The following is a 15,048-nucleotide window of genomic DNA, read 5'->3' as shown; positions in this document are numbered from 1 at the left end:
ACATATTCACATACACACACACACATGAACAGATCAACAATTAAAGAAATAGAAGCCATGAATTTAAGAGAAAGCAAGGGGGAGGTTGTATGGGAAAGGTTAGAGGGAAGAAAATGAAGGGGGAAATGATATAATTATATTTTAATTTCAAAAATTGAAAGAATATTTTAAAAATATTTGGGAGGGAGAAAGTGATACTGGGTCATTTTACCTTGATGGAGTCCTTGTCATAAGGGACATATGCCAGTGAGAGCATACATCATTGTAACGGGCCTGGGGCAGCCCTCTTGAGTCTGTGAAGCTCTGTTTTGTCAGATTCTCACTTTACAGTGGTTGTGATAATGACCAGGTCTAGGGTACCTCTAGGAGAGGTTGGTCAGGCCTTTGAGAATGAGCTTGTGCTCATTTTGTTGTTAGCTGTTTTTTTTCTTTTGGGGGCCACCACCCAGCTCCCAAATAAATCACAGTCTCATTCTTGATTATAAATGTCCGGCCTTAGCTTGGCTTGATTCTAGCCAGCCTTCCTTAACTTTAAATTATCTCATTTACCTTTTACCTCTGGGCTTTTACCTTTCTCTATTTTTGTATACCTTTCTTTGTTTCTTACGCAGTGGCTTGCTGTGTAGCTGGGTGGCTGGCCCCTGATGTCCTCCTCCTTCTCTGGCTACTTCTTTCCAAGATTTCTCTTTCTATTCATTCTTTCTGCCTGCCAGCCCTAGCCATCCTTTCTCCTGCCTCACTATTGGCTGTTATTAGACCATCAGGTATTTTAGACAGGCACAGTAACACAGCTTCACAGAGTTAAACAAATGCAACATAAACAAAAGTAACGCACCTTAAAATAATATTTCCCAACAATGTTTACCAGAGGCTGTAGTGGAAAGAGAAGACTGGTGATGAGTGATGCCGACCTGTCCATGTAGCAAGCAGTTGTATGTACAGGTGCTCACAGTGTCTCAGGCTAGCCAGATACTTCAGTTGGGGAGGTCCCCTTTGGGGTCTTGGTGCCGCTGAAGGTGCCTGTTGGAAGAGGTGCATTATTAGCGACAAAACACATTTTGTGTAATTGCATTACTGTGTAACCTTTCACAGATTGTCCCTCCAAAAATATACCTACTTCTGAGTTCCAGTGATTCTCAAGTTACTTCCAGGCTCCTCAGGGGATGTGGGAGAATAATCTATGATCTATGTAGTACTTGTGTAGAGTTTTAAAAACTTTTTGAAATGTGAACTCTGCTGGTTACTTAATATACATATACCGTCTTTTTTTTTTTTTTTTTTTTTTGGTTTTTTGAGACAGGGTTTCTCTGTGTAGCTTTGCGCCTTTCCTGGAACTCACTTGGTAGTCCAGGCTGGCCTCGGACTCACAGAGATCCGCCTGGCTCTGCCTCCCGAGTGCTGGGATTAAAGGCGTGCGCCACCACCGCCCGGCAGTCTTTTTTTTTTTAAACTTGGTCATAAGAAGAAATCAAATATAGGCATGCCAGCTAGCTTCATGACATCTTTTCCCCCAGTCAATTAGCTAAAGAAAACTAGACTTAATTGTAATAGACAGGTGCCATCTTTTGATAGTTTTGGTTCATTGCCTTCCTCCAATTTGCAAAAGAGGGAATAGCATCCACCAATTTAAATTTTGACCTATCATTGTATTTTAGATCGCCTGTTTTCATTGAATATCAGATAATCTTAGAGTTATGGACATAGTTGACATTTGTTAGCATGGAGTAAGTAATGAGCAAATAGTAGCTACATGCCTTCAAATGTGGTGCTGGCCAGTTAGTTGTTCAGTCATCCATCCATCTCTTGAGTGTCTACTACATGCTTCGAGGGATAAAGTAGTAGCTGGCTGTTCTCAACTGGGCTCACAGGTTATGAAGGATGTCAAAGGTAAAGGCATGCCAGTGTTCATACTGTCTTTTCTCTCTGTTATAAGCCATGCATATTTAAGCTTTGTTTCATCTATCAGTCAACCCTTTTTGTTTTAAAAAAATTATGGCTGCCTCAGTAATGTAGGTTGGGTGCTCATCCATAGTACATGTTTTATCTATTTTTATATTTTCTTTTTATTTCTTTTTTTTCTAGAGAGGAAGTTCTGTTTATATGTGGTTAATATCATTGTTCATGTGCATTTGAATTTATAAGTAATAATCTAAAAGTATCTTTAGGGAATGTGAAATGTTATGGACTTGGTAACAAAGATTAAATATCTCACCAAATGCTAATCTCAGAAAACTAAGAATTATATATTATATGTGATCACTATGGTTATATTTTACTTATCAAGCTACTAAATTATTGCTAAAATTTTATTTGCAAAGCAGTTTCAGAGACTATAAATTTCAGAAAGTCCATATGGGATTCTAAGTTTAATTAAATGTTATTTTTCATAAGTTACTTCTTATTGATGTTCTTTGAGGTACCTTCATAAGTTTTATATTGGGAATTGGAATTTACTTTTGGATAATCTTTGAAGTGAAAATTGGAATACTCGGCAAAAAAATCATGTTTATCATTTAAACACTAGTTTCCTGAGCTTTGACTTTCTGCACACTGAATGACTCTGGGGTCATGTGCTTATTTAATTTCATTTCATGAGCCTATCGTCCTGTTTTCTCAATGGTGCCCCAACTCAACACCCCCCAAAGGTGTGTCTCCAGAATACTGAATCTGAAGTGTGAAAGCTGCTGACATCAGCACGTCGTGTTTGGCTGGTCTTGGGAGTCATGGTTCGAAGCCGAAGAGGGTAGAATAGCTAATCCAGAATAGCTAATTCAGCTTCCAAGCATGAGCTCTTGATCAAAAGGGCAGCTGACAGTGATGGCATATTGAGGGCAGGTGTGCAGGGAGTGGGTGTCCCTTTGTAAAAGAAAACATGAAATTCATAAAATATTATGGGTTATGATTTATACCTTTTAATCGCTTTCAGAGTTTGCTTTCTTCTGTTTTACCAGACTATTAGAATTTTTTTTATTAAGTTTGAGAGTGGAATATTAAAGTAGAGCAAAGCTCAGTACTGATCTATAGTTGAGAAACCCGATATCTTCCTATACGTGACTGCGGGCTGTCTGGTGTCTAATGCTGTGGCAAGGAAGGGGCTTGGTTCCAGGATGATGTCAGTATCTCAGTTCGCTGTGATTTCTCAAAGGAACATCTATTGGAAAACTGTGTGGTTTCCCTACAATAAGAATTTGTGGTCATTTAAAATAGACATTAAGTGATGGGGAAAGTCTGTCGTATATATGTCACTTTATCTAATTTTTTAAAATCAATGATATTTTTTCATATAATACACATTTGAATTCCTAAGTTTCCTTTTTACTGAGGTACAGTGTCAGCTTTCTCCTGGTATAATTTTTCACGTTTTCCCCTTTTCTTTCACAGGGCTCAAATGCTACTAGATCAGTACCGGAAAAAGTCCAAACTTTTCCGAACTAAAGTTCTCCTGGCTCCTCTAGGAGACGACTTCCGGTATAGTGAATACACAGAGTGGGATCTGCAGTATAGAAATTATGAGCAACTATTTAATTACATGAATTCTCAGCCCCAACTTAAAGTGAAGGTAATGAGAGGGTCTTGATGATGTCTTTGAAGTGGAACCTCCATCCTTAAATGAGGCCCCAGCACAACATCCAGGACCTCTGCCCTACATCCCAGGAACTTGCCCTTACCCACAAATACAGATTTACCATATCCTGTGATTCTGTTTCCAGAAGTCATCCTTTCTCCCCACGAGAGGACGTTTAGTGCTTGGGCGGTTAGTGAGGGGGGTTACTTTCACGTGATTTAAAAAAATGTGTTCCTACTAAGTCATGGTCTCTCTTTTGGGGATGTCCGCTTTATTCATAGCATGGAAAGCGCATTGTTTTCTTCTGGCAGTTGCATCCTGTGATGTAGTGATGTGACTGGCTGCTAGGAATGAGCTGTCGTGAGTTTTTTGGGTTTTTTTTTTTTTTTTTTTAATGTATACAGTAGTCTGCCTACATGCCAGAAGAGGGCATCAGGTCTCATTACAGATGGCTGTGAGCCACCATGTGGTTGCTGAGAATTGAACTCAGGACCTCTGGAAGAGCAGCCAGTGCTCTTAACCTCTGAGCCATCTCTCCAGCCCCTGTCGTGAGTTTTATAAGTGTCTTGTGTTCAGAGAATACACTTGCATTTTTCCTAAGTGAGAGGATCTTCAAAATAATCATTTGCTTGTGATTTTTACTGTTTTTTTTTTTTTTTAACTTGTGGAAAATTTAAAATATTCTGGAAAGAGCAGAGGTAGCTGCCTTCTCTTCAATGCTATAGCTCAGTCCCAACACTCATCAACTCACGGCCACTCTTGTTTCTGATGTGTCTGTCCTCTGGCATCTTTTGGGAGCAAATCTCAGGTGCCATGTTTCATCCTTAACATTTTTAGAGTGTTATCTCTAAATGATAAGAATTCTGTTTAAAGCTGTAATCATAGTTTTATTATCATACCAGAAATCAGAAATTATTTAGTAACATGAATCTGGTTAGGCTGGGATTTTCTCAGTCTTTACTTAAGGTAAGTTTCAATTTGAACAGATACTGCATGTGGTCAGCAAAGTCTTGTTTCAAATGCATTTTAGAAACCATATGTAAGGAAGTTCAATGTGTTTGTTATAGTCATATATCCACCCACAGCACAGTAGATCTGTGGGAGGAAGTGCTGTCTCTATGTAGAGAGTTTTAAAAATTCATAATCGATCATAGTTTATGTGGCAGGAATTAAGTAAATTTTTATAATACCATGTAAATGATTTTTTTTTAAATGTGCATTAGTGTTTGGCCTGCATGTATGTCTATGGGAGGGTGTCAGGTCTCCTGGAAGTGGAGTTACAAAGAGTCGTGAGTTGCCATGTGAGTACTGGGAATTGAACCTGGATCCTCTAGAAGAGCAGCCAGTGCTCTTAACCACAGAGCCAGCTCTCCAGCCCTCAAATAAATTAAAAAAAAATTATCCCAAATATTTACAATTATTTTTGCAAGGGTATGATGTTGGGCAAAGGAAATGTATTTAAGTAAGTCTGTATCCTCAAAAGTGAGGCTGTACATAATCAGAGAAGGGTGTGTGAAGATACCTTACTTTTAAATGCATCATTTTTGTTTTTATTTGCTTGTTTGTTTATTTTGTATGCATGAATGTGGAGACAAGAGGTTCACATTGAGTACCTTCCCTGATCACTCCTCACCTTATTATTTGAGGCAGAGTCTCTCACTTAACCCAGAATTTATGTATATGGCAACTGCCTGACCAGTGAGCTCCAGTGATTGACCTGTCTTACCTCCCTAGTGCTGGTATATAGGTGCATACTACTAAGTATGGCTTTCTTATGTGCGTGCTGGCGATCTGGACTCAGGTCCTCATGCTCTGTGGCAGGCGCTTTCCTTATCCACTGAGTATCTCCCCAGCCCTCTAAATGCATCTTATTTGGGAACGATTTCTAGTCTAGTTTCCTACTTGACCCTAACGAATTAGGTCATAATTTTATTATTTTCCCTTTTCTTGTATGCTCATTAAAGCAAGTTTAAGAATAGTTTAATGAAATATCATATACAGAAAATTGTATAAACTCTAAGTATGCAGAGAATTTTTTTTTTAAGCTTAAAAGACTTCTTTGTAAGCATCACCCATCATCCAGCTTAGGACTCACACCCCAAAGCAGCTTCTCAGGGCCCCTCCCACCTAGCACCAGCTGCTGCAGAAACACCCTGAGTTCTCACTCCCATCCCTTGTTCTTGAGTTTCTGAGGACGGGAATCACAAGTTTCTGCCTGTTCTCTTTTAGATGATGTTTGAGTTTCAACCGCCCTCTTCATTCCTTTTGAAAAAGTTACCTCTTCTATTTTTCGAGATTATAATTACATCATTCCTCCTTCCTTTTTCTCCCTTCAGACCCTCCTGTATGCTCATCCTTGCTTTTTCAGATCCATGACCCCTTTTTCAAGTTAATTGTTGGTATATATATTTTTATGTATACATATATCTCCTTAAATGTAACCTGCTCAGTCTGTATAATGTTACTTGTGTATACGTTTCCAGGACTGCCCATTTGCTATGGAAGGTATTGGCCATAGGTATTGAAAGACTATTTGGCTCCTCTCAGCATTTCTCAACTGTCTGTCATTCCTTGTGTAGGGTCTTTCCCCATCCACTTTGCGTGTCTTCTTGTCCTTGTTCAGCTCATGTTCAAGCAGTCATGTTGATGAGACTTCGTGTTACCAGAATTGGCTTTTCTAGCATTTTTATTCTTTTGAAAATTATTTGTTTTTATTTTATGTGTTTGGGTGTTGCATGTGTGTCTGTGTACTACATGAATGAAATGCTCCAGGAGGCCAGAAGAGGGTGTCAGATCCCCTGGAACTTGAGTTACAGAAGGTTGTGAGCTGCCATGTCTGTGCTGGGAACTGAACCCAGGTCCTCTAGAAGGGCAGCTAGCATTCTAACCAATGAGCCATCTCTCCACACCCCACCTTCTATTTGCATCCTCTAGTAGATGTGTTAGGCGTTTTGTCTGGGTGGCAGATGCCAAAGAGAAACATCTTAAACATGGGGAGGATTTCTCATGGCTCACAGTTTCAGACGTCTTGGTTCCTTGTTTCTGTGTTTCTGGCCTTGTGAGGCAGCTACACATCACGGTTGGAGGGCATGGTAGAGGGATGCTGAGGGTCCCAGTTCTGCCTTGGAGAGCACACCCCGTGAGCTGCTTCCTCTACATAGGTCCTAAGAGTCCGTCGCCTGCTACTGTGCTTCCAGATAACCCAGTGTTCAAGCTGAACCTTTGGGGAACTCCAGAGCCAAGCCATAGTACTAGACCTGGTTGTTTAGTTTTCCTTTCCCTGGACACAAGTCAGTTGCTGTCATGTCTTCTTTTCTTTTGGTGTGTGTTTATTGCACTGTATGATCGATTCCTCTGTGGTGTTTTCATACCTGTATGTCGGGTGTTGTGTTCATGTTATCCATACTCATCTCTGCTTCTTCCTCTTGAGAGTCTCGTTCTGCTCTTTGCTAACCCCCTTTCTAGTTCCATTTTATTTTTCCTTTCAGAGTCCACACAGGACAGAAAACGTTACAGTTGTTTCTCTGACTTTCTGAGTCGGAATGATTTCATTTATTGGGATGATCTCCAGGTCCACCCATTTGTGTCCAGGATGGTCGTTGATGATGTCGATCCTCCTCTTCCTTCTCCTCCTTTTTCATGGCTGAGTAATAATCCATTGTGTGTATGTGCCACATACCCTTTTCCATTCATCCATTGATAGACATCTAAGGCAGAATCCATAACCTGGCTGTTGTAAATGGCACTGCAACAAACATGGGCATACAGGTATCTGTATTGCACACTGCCTTAGTCCTCCAGCTTAAACTTTGTGCATTTCAGAGTTAGATCCACAGTCATCTCTGGAATAGAGTGCAGTGAACGGTGTGATCAAGATTTAGAATTTTGCTTATGACAGTGATTCTCAGCCTCCTAATGCTATGACCCTTTAGTACAGTTCCTTGTGTTGTGGTGCCTCTTAACCAAAAAATTATTTTTGTTGCTACTTCATAACTGTAATTTTGCTACTGTTATGAATCTAATGTAAATATCTGTGTTTTCTGATGGTCTTAGGCGACCCCTGTAGAAGGGTCATTCAGCCCCAAAAGGGGTCGTGACTCACAGGTTGAGAACCATTGGCCTGTGAGGATACGCAGGGCATAGTCTTTCGTAGTTTTGTATATGTCTAGGTAAACCTTTTAATTTCTGCAAAACAAACAAAAAACCTGCCCCAAACTTGGCTCTCTTGTTAGAATTGTATTGTGTCTGTGGTTCTGGATGAATGCAGTCAACTTTTTGAAATCATGAACTTGATATATTCTGTGTATAAAGTGCCGTTGGGCTTTGTAGTTTAACGTTCTATCTAGTAACCTTGTAATAAATTTGTTTGATGACTTTAGTTGTGTGTGGATGTTCGCTGCTTGCTGTCGCATTTGTTGGAACCCCTTCATCAGATCGAGACCCTCCTCTAGCTGTTCCTCATTTTCATTGTTTCTCACTTTTTTTTCTTGACAAGCTGCTGAGGTCTTTCAATCGTCCTTCTTGTGGGTCCTCTGCTAGGTCTTCGTGTCTCATGCAGTGAGTGGACAAGGACCCCTGTGGAGTGTGGTGGATACCCAGCCCTCCCCATGTGCTGCCTCTTCCAGTGTTCTTGTCTGGTCTCAGTCTGTTTCTCCAGCTTTGGCGGGTCTTTGGTACCAGCCTCGCAGGTCTTGTCGTTCATGCTGCTTACTTCTGCTCAGTTCAGGGGCGGTCCACTTTGTGAATGGCCTGTTGTTCTGGAAGCCTCTCCGTTCTCTCACAGGAATAGAGGCCAGGAGAAGTGTGGTATGTGAGATGCCGAGTGGCTAAAAATGTTTCCAGATTTCTAGAGCATTTTGCACTTTTCAAATTTGTACTACTGTCCTGTCTAAGAGTTAGTTCACTCTGAATTCCTCAACACTTTGAGCCTTTCTAGGTTTTTGGGTCTATAGACTTGTAGATCTAAGTATTTCTTTAAACTGCTTAGGTAGGCACGTTTTCTCTTAGTTAAATGTGGGCTGTGGTGCAAGTCAGAGGAGGGGTCAGTGGCATCCTCCACCCCCACGTTTCACTCATGAGTGTACCCGAGTCAGTGACACCATCTACCCCCACGTTTCACTCATGAGTATACCTGGCATCCTCCACTCCCCATGTTTCACTCAGGAATGTAACCTTTGTGTTATGTCAACCTGGAAAAACTCTTCCTAAATACTTACTGAGTTTTCCTTTCTGTGTAAGAAGTAATCACTTTAAGATATAAATGAGTAATTGAAACACAACTCTTTTAAACTTTATTTCCTAGATTCAGTTTGGAACTTTGTCTGATTATTTTGATGCACTGGAAAAAGCAGGGGCAAAGGAGAAGAAGGGTAGCCAGTCCCTGTTCCCTGTCGTGAGTGGAGACTTCTTCACCTACGCTGACCGGGATGATCATTATTGGAGCGGCTACTTCACATCCAGACCTTTCTACAAACGAATGGATCGAATCGTGGAATCTCGTTTAAGGTACCAGACCTTGAAAAACTCTGTTTATTCTTTTACCCCGCCATTTTTGTAAAATGCCTGGAGAGAGGCCTTGGCGGGTGGAGCCGCGGTGGAAAGTCACTCACACCATGCAGACGCGGCACTCACGGGGAAAGTTTTATTAGGGGAGGAAGGAAGGGGGGGAAGAAAGAGAAAACGGGCAGGGTCTGAGGAGAGGAGAAGAAGAAAAAGAAAAGGAAAGAAAAGGAAGGGAGGTGATGCACACTACCTCATGGCGAGAGAGGAAGGGAGATAGAAGGGGGAGGGGCTTTCTCTTAAAGAGGATGACGTAAGATGACGTTGTCAGGGCACTGGGCGGGCCAGGGGCGGGTCTGAATGCTAACAACTGCAGCATTTTAATAGAGTTTTGCATACATCCTTTATGTGGTGCTATATATTTAATGTAATTACAAAGTTTTAATGCAGTCAGAATATGTCTCTATAGTGTAATCAAATTATCACACTTTTTTTGTTCTAAGGGAAAAACACTTTATTAGATTGTGTTTTCTTCGATTTGTATCCTGTATTTTTCTAGTTAATTTTCCTGTATTGCTTCTGTGTTGATAGTGGGTGGTACGACCATGTGATCTGCAGGCAGGTGTAACCTAGCAGGCTGAACTGTTAGAGTCAAATAAGTGCGTAGGACTTCTCAGCAGCTGCAAGTGGGCCTCTGAGTGCACGCTCTAACATGAGTGTATTTTCTGTGTGGGAGAACTTCAGAGGCTCCATGTCAGGTCTGGTGCATTTTAAGTACCTTTCTATGGATATGGTTCTTCTGCTTAGAAGAACAAAATTTGAAAGAGAGGAGAATTGGTCGGACAAGCAAATGATTGAATAAGTCAGCTGGTTCTGTGGTGATGGCAGTAGAAGAGAGCCTGAGATAGCATGGTCAGGTGGAGCTAGAAAAGAGCCTGAGATAGCATGGTCAGGGGGAGCTAGAAAAGAGCCTGAGATAGCATGGTCAGGTGGGGCTAGAAAAGAGCCTGAGATAGCATGGTCAGGTGGGGCTCTCAGTCACTGCCAGAGAGCTCTGCTTTCTGTGATGTCCACTGTGAGGGCTGTTACACTTGGGCACTGGAAATGTGGCCCGTGTGCCTGAGAGCTGGAGTCTGCATTTTATCCACGTGCCTCTAGCCACATATGGTCACATTAGGAAACGGCTTTCTGAGAAACCACAGGCGGACGATCTGTGAAGTGAACTACCCTGAGATGCCTACGTCTTTCTTCCCCTTCACCTGTGACCCAGTTGAGAAATTTATTTTCATGATGGTCTTTAAAAAAAAAAAGGATTTGTTTTTTTTTATGTATATGTGTGTTTTACTTACATGTATGTATATATATGTGCATCATGTGTGTGCCTGATGCCTGCGGAAGCCAGAAAAAGGTATTAGATCCCCTGGAACTGGAGTTACAGATGGTTATGAGCTGCCTTGTGGGTGCTGGGAACTGGGAGCCGAACTCAGGTCCTCTTGGAAGAGCAGCTCGTGCTCCGAACCACCCAATGAGCCGTCTCTCCAGCCCTTCCAAGCTGCGTCTTGCTGTTAAAATCAAATTAAATCTTACCCATCATCCTCTTCCATGTGTTAGTGTCTTATCAATACACTTTAGAAAGACATTTTTTAAAAATCATGAATTTCTTTAAGACAATATCTCAGGTATGAAAGAAGAGTATTTATATTTATAATATATTTATTACATGTATTAAATTTACACTATTATAAAATAGTTTTCATATACTGAAAAGATATCCATAAAGTAATCACTGTTATTATAAATTTTTTATGATAAAGTAGAATAAATAGTATAAAGATTTATACTAATGAATTAGTGATTTTTAAGTGTTATTTATTTTCTGATGGCAGAGAGTTGTGAATATATTAGTGAATATAATAAATTTCATAAAGTGTTTATGAAATATATTCAAACTCAGTGGCTATAACTAAGAATGTATTTTTAAATTATGCTTTATGACAAAGCAAAAAGTACACAGTAGTTTTGAATTTGAGTATATTAATTTATGTAAAAACAAGCTTATTGTCTGGTAGTAATATTCCATTCTCATTTGTAAAGTGTAGATAGAAATAGAAAGGTATAATGAAGAAAATAGACCTGATAGTTTGACATAGTGCTGTAGTGTTACTGAAAATGTTTGAGGCCCCCGTTAGTTCCTAGCACATATTACACACAAGGGAAAAGAAGCATTTCAGAATCTTTAGTAGAATATTTTGAGATAGCCCTATAGTGCCATGGTTCTCAACCTTTGGGGGTCACAACCCCCAAGGGGATTACTTATCAGTATTAGATAGTTATGTTATGATTCATAAAAGTAGCAAAATTACAGATATGAATTAATAACAAAATAATTTTACGATTGGGCTCACTACAATGTATTAAAGGGTCGCAGCATTAGGAAGGTTGAGAAGCACTGGTCTAGTGTGTTTACTGTTTTCCAAAGCAGGAATGTTTACCATGGATGCCAGTGGGTATACATACGATTTGTTTAACTCTGACCTGTTCATTCCCATGGCATGAGTCTGGAAAAGAAATTTGAAATGGTGGTTTTTTTCTATCTTTTCCGTATTTCTACAATTTAGATAGCTCATGGCTTTTTACAAAAAAGCATTTCTAATGTCTCCTTTTTTCCTGAATATTGATACATTTTTAAGATGACTTCATCCATTCTCTCTAACATGTTTATTATGTAGACTCTTCTTTGGCCTTTTGGTCCATGTTGCCTTTAAACACATTTTAAAAGAAACCCATTATGAAGCATAATGTTTCAAAACCATAAGCTCACATTCTTTTTTTTTTTTTTTTTAATTTTTTTTTTTAATTTATTTTAATTTATTTTGCAATACAATTCAGTTCTACATATCGGTCACGGATTCCCTTGTTCTCCCCCCTCCCGTCCCCCTCACCTTCCCCCCAACGCCCCCCCCATTCCCATCTCCTCCAGGGCAAAGCCTTCCCCACAGACTGAGGTCAACCTGGTAGACTCAGTCCAGGTAGGTCTAGTCCCCTCCTCCCAGGCCGAGCCAAACAATCCTGCATAGGCCCCAGGTTTCAAACAGCCAACTCATGCAATGAGCACAAGATCTGGTCCCACTGCCTGGATGCCTCCCAAACAGATCAAGCCAATCAACTGTCTCACCCATTCGGAGGGCCTGATCCAGTGCACAATGGAAAAAAGAAAGCATCTTCAACAAATGGTGCTGGCAAAACTGGATATCAACATGTAGAAGGCTGCAAATAGATCCATATCTATCACCGTGCACAAAACTTAAGTCCAAGTGGATCAAGGACCTCAACATAAATCCAGCTACTCTGAACCTGCTAGAAGAGAAAGTAGGAAGTAGTCTTGAACGCATTGGCATTGGAGACTACTTCCTAAATAGAACACCAGTAGCACAGACTCTGAGAGAAACAATCAATCAATGGGACCTTTTGAAACTGAGAAGCTTTTGTAGAGCAAAGGATACGGTCAACAAGGCAAAGCGACAGCCTACAGAATGGGAAAAGATCTTCACCAACCCCACATCTGACAGAGGACTGATATCCAGAATATATAAGGAACTCAAGAAATTAGACATCAAAATGCCCAACAGTCCAATTAAGAAATGGGCTATAGAAGCTCACATTCTTGTCCCAAAGCCATTCTAATCTTTAAAACGTATGAAAAAGACAGACATAGTGCTTTGGGCCAGCACCCAAGAGGCCAAGGTAGGAGGATTTGCAGGAGTTGGAGGCCAGTCTGGGCTACCGAGTAGAACCTGGTCTTGAAGAACAAAACAAAACTCAAAACAAAAAAGTTCATTACAACAACTGTCTTACTTGCTTTTCATGGTAGTTTGTCCTCATAGGCTCATAGATTTGAATGTTTGGTTCCCAGTTGGTCGAACTGCTTGGGAAGGATTAGTGGGTGTGGCCTTGTTGGAGGAGGTGTGTCACTAGGGGATGGGCTTTGAGGTTCCAAAAGCTCACACCAGGCCCAGTCTCACTCTGCCTGCTTTCATTGTTCCCACTGTATTATGTACAGTTGGACCTACCTTCTTACCAACAGACTCTGGCTTCTTTCCAGGGTTACTGTAAACACAGTAGTCATTGGTCGTTGAGAACTTAAATACAGTAGACAGGTACTGTGTTGGTTTCATAGAAAATTTTATCACTGGTTTCTTCTATATAAAGAATTTGCATTGAAATTGTATATTTCTTTTAAAATACTACATTTGAAAATCATCAGTGAGCCAGGCATGGTAGTGTATTTGTTAAATCCAGCACCACTGGGGGTAGTGGTAAGTGTAGGCAGAGATAGGAATGTCTATGAGTCCAAGGCTATCCTGGTCTACATAGTAAGACCCTGTCTCAAATATCAAAGCAACAACAACAACAGCATCAATGACTGTAAGCTAAAATGTTTGTTTCAGAAAATATATTAATGACTCTTTTATACACTTAGGACTGCTGAAATTCTTTACTATTTGGCCTTGAAGCAAGCTCAGAAATACAAGATAAATAAGTTTCTCTCATCACCGCACTACACAACACTGACAGAAGCCAGAAGGAACTTAGGACTGTTTCAACATCATGATGCCATCACAGGAACCTCGAAAGACTGGGTGGTTGTGGATTATGGTACCAGGTAATGTAATTATAGAAGCACAGCTTCAAGTAAAATCTTTTTGAGCCGTACAGTTGTGTACGTATGTGTGTGTCTGGAGATGAAGCTGCTAGTGTATCACATCACATACATAGTGTTGTTTGTTCTATATATTGCTATAACTGAACATCACCAGGTTTGCCAGAACACTGTGGAAGCATCACGGTAGCCCTAGCTTCCAACTTCAGTCTCCAGACGTTAAGCATTGTCTTAAAGCCAACCCTGCTTTTTTTCTAAGTACAGCTTGCCAGTCGGGTTATCTTCTTTATCAGGCAGCTCAATCCTGTTTTCTTTCATAGCAAGTTGTTCTTGGCTGCTTGAAATACTCTTAGAGGGACACTGATAGGAGAGAGCTGAGAGGCGGCTAACCAGGAAGGACTGGAGTAAGTCAGTTGTGTATGGATGATAAAAGCAGCAGGGAGGCAGAATGGCGGCTGGGGCACAGAGGTGAAGGATCTCCCTCACGGAGGGTCTCTCAGGCAACTGAGGAAGCAGGGACTTAGTTATTTCTAAAGAACTTTTAGATTAAAGAATATAACTAAAGAATTAGAAGCTGTGTGTACACTGGCCTGGAAAGGCTGAAATCGTTTTAACCAGTGCTTCCCAGCAACAGAAAAGCTGACCTTCAGTGGTGGAGATCTCTATCATCATGGCAGTTTGGATAACCCGACATGGGGATCTGTTCAGGGAGGGTTTCACATTGGATAAGGCATCTTACCTATTGTCTCACTGTATTTAGACTGTTGTTTCATCGAGATTTTCTTACCATCGTTTTGTTGGGTAGGGATGTGGAGGTAGAATCCAGTGGTAGAGAATTTATCTACCATGCTTGGGACATTTTAGTTTAATCCTCTGTGCTAAGAAATAGGCATAAAAGATGCTCTACTTTGTAATGTTTTAAAATCATCAGATATATGCTGTGATGTTCTTATACATTTAAAACTTGAATTGTTGTCTAACTATTCCTGTAGGTGGAAAGTCTGTGGAGCACATCAAATCAATACTAAATAATTGGTTTGCCATCAACATTACCAAGCGCTAAAGTTTTTATTTACAGTATTTTATCTAGTTTTCTAGAAACGAAGAGGAAACATATTTGTAAAGCTTCACTACTGACTTCAGTCCTTCAAAAAACTATGTCTAAGGCAGTGTCTTGACTAGCTCCTCAGTTTTCTCATGAGAAGCACGTTTTCCTGAACGTATTCTGTGCAGAGCTGGCATTAATGCGGCTGGAGTCAGTGCTTCTCTCATTGGAAGCAGCTGGAAAGCAAGGGCAGTACCTGCTTGGCCTTGTTCTTGCCTC

At 40.6% G+C, this 15,048-nt stretch overlaps 1 protein-coding gene across 1 annotated transcript in view; it reads left to right on the top strand.

The window, feature by feature from the left end:
- The window catches only part of Man2a1 (mannosidase alpha class 2A member 1), a 175,639-nt gene that overhangs the window by 75,093 nt on the left and 85,498 nt on the right, over positions 1–15,048 (top strand). Inside the window, exons 8-10 of the mRNA XM_052750223.1 lie at positions 3,382–3,559; positions 8,868–9,070; positions 13,545–13,727. Coding sequence (XP_052606183.1) covers positions 3,382–3,559; positions 8,868–9,070; positions 13,545–13,727 — 564 coding nt within the window. The remainder of the gene's footprint in view (positions 1–3,381; positions 3,560–8,867; positions 9,071–13,544; positions 13,728–15,048) is intronic.

The sequence above is a fragment of the Peromyscus californicus genome, unplaced genomic scaffold (assembly GCF_007827085.1).
Source record: "Peromyscus californicus insignis strain IS unplaced genomic scaffold, ASM782708v3 Scaffold_21__1_contigs__length_65335640, whole genome shotgun sequence".
NCBI classification, from domain to species: domain Eukaryota; kingdom Metazoa; phylum Chordata; class Mammalia; order Rodentia; family Cricetidae; genus Peromyscus; species Peromyscus californicus.
This window is presented reverse-complemented; position numbering and strand designations above follow the sequence as displayed.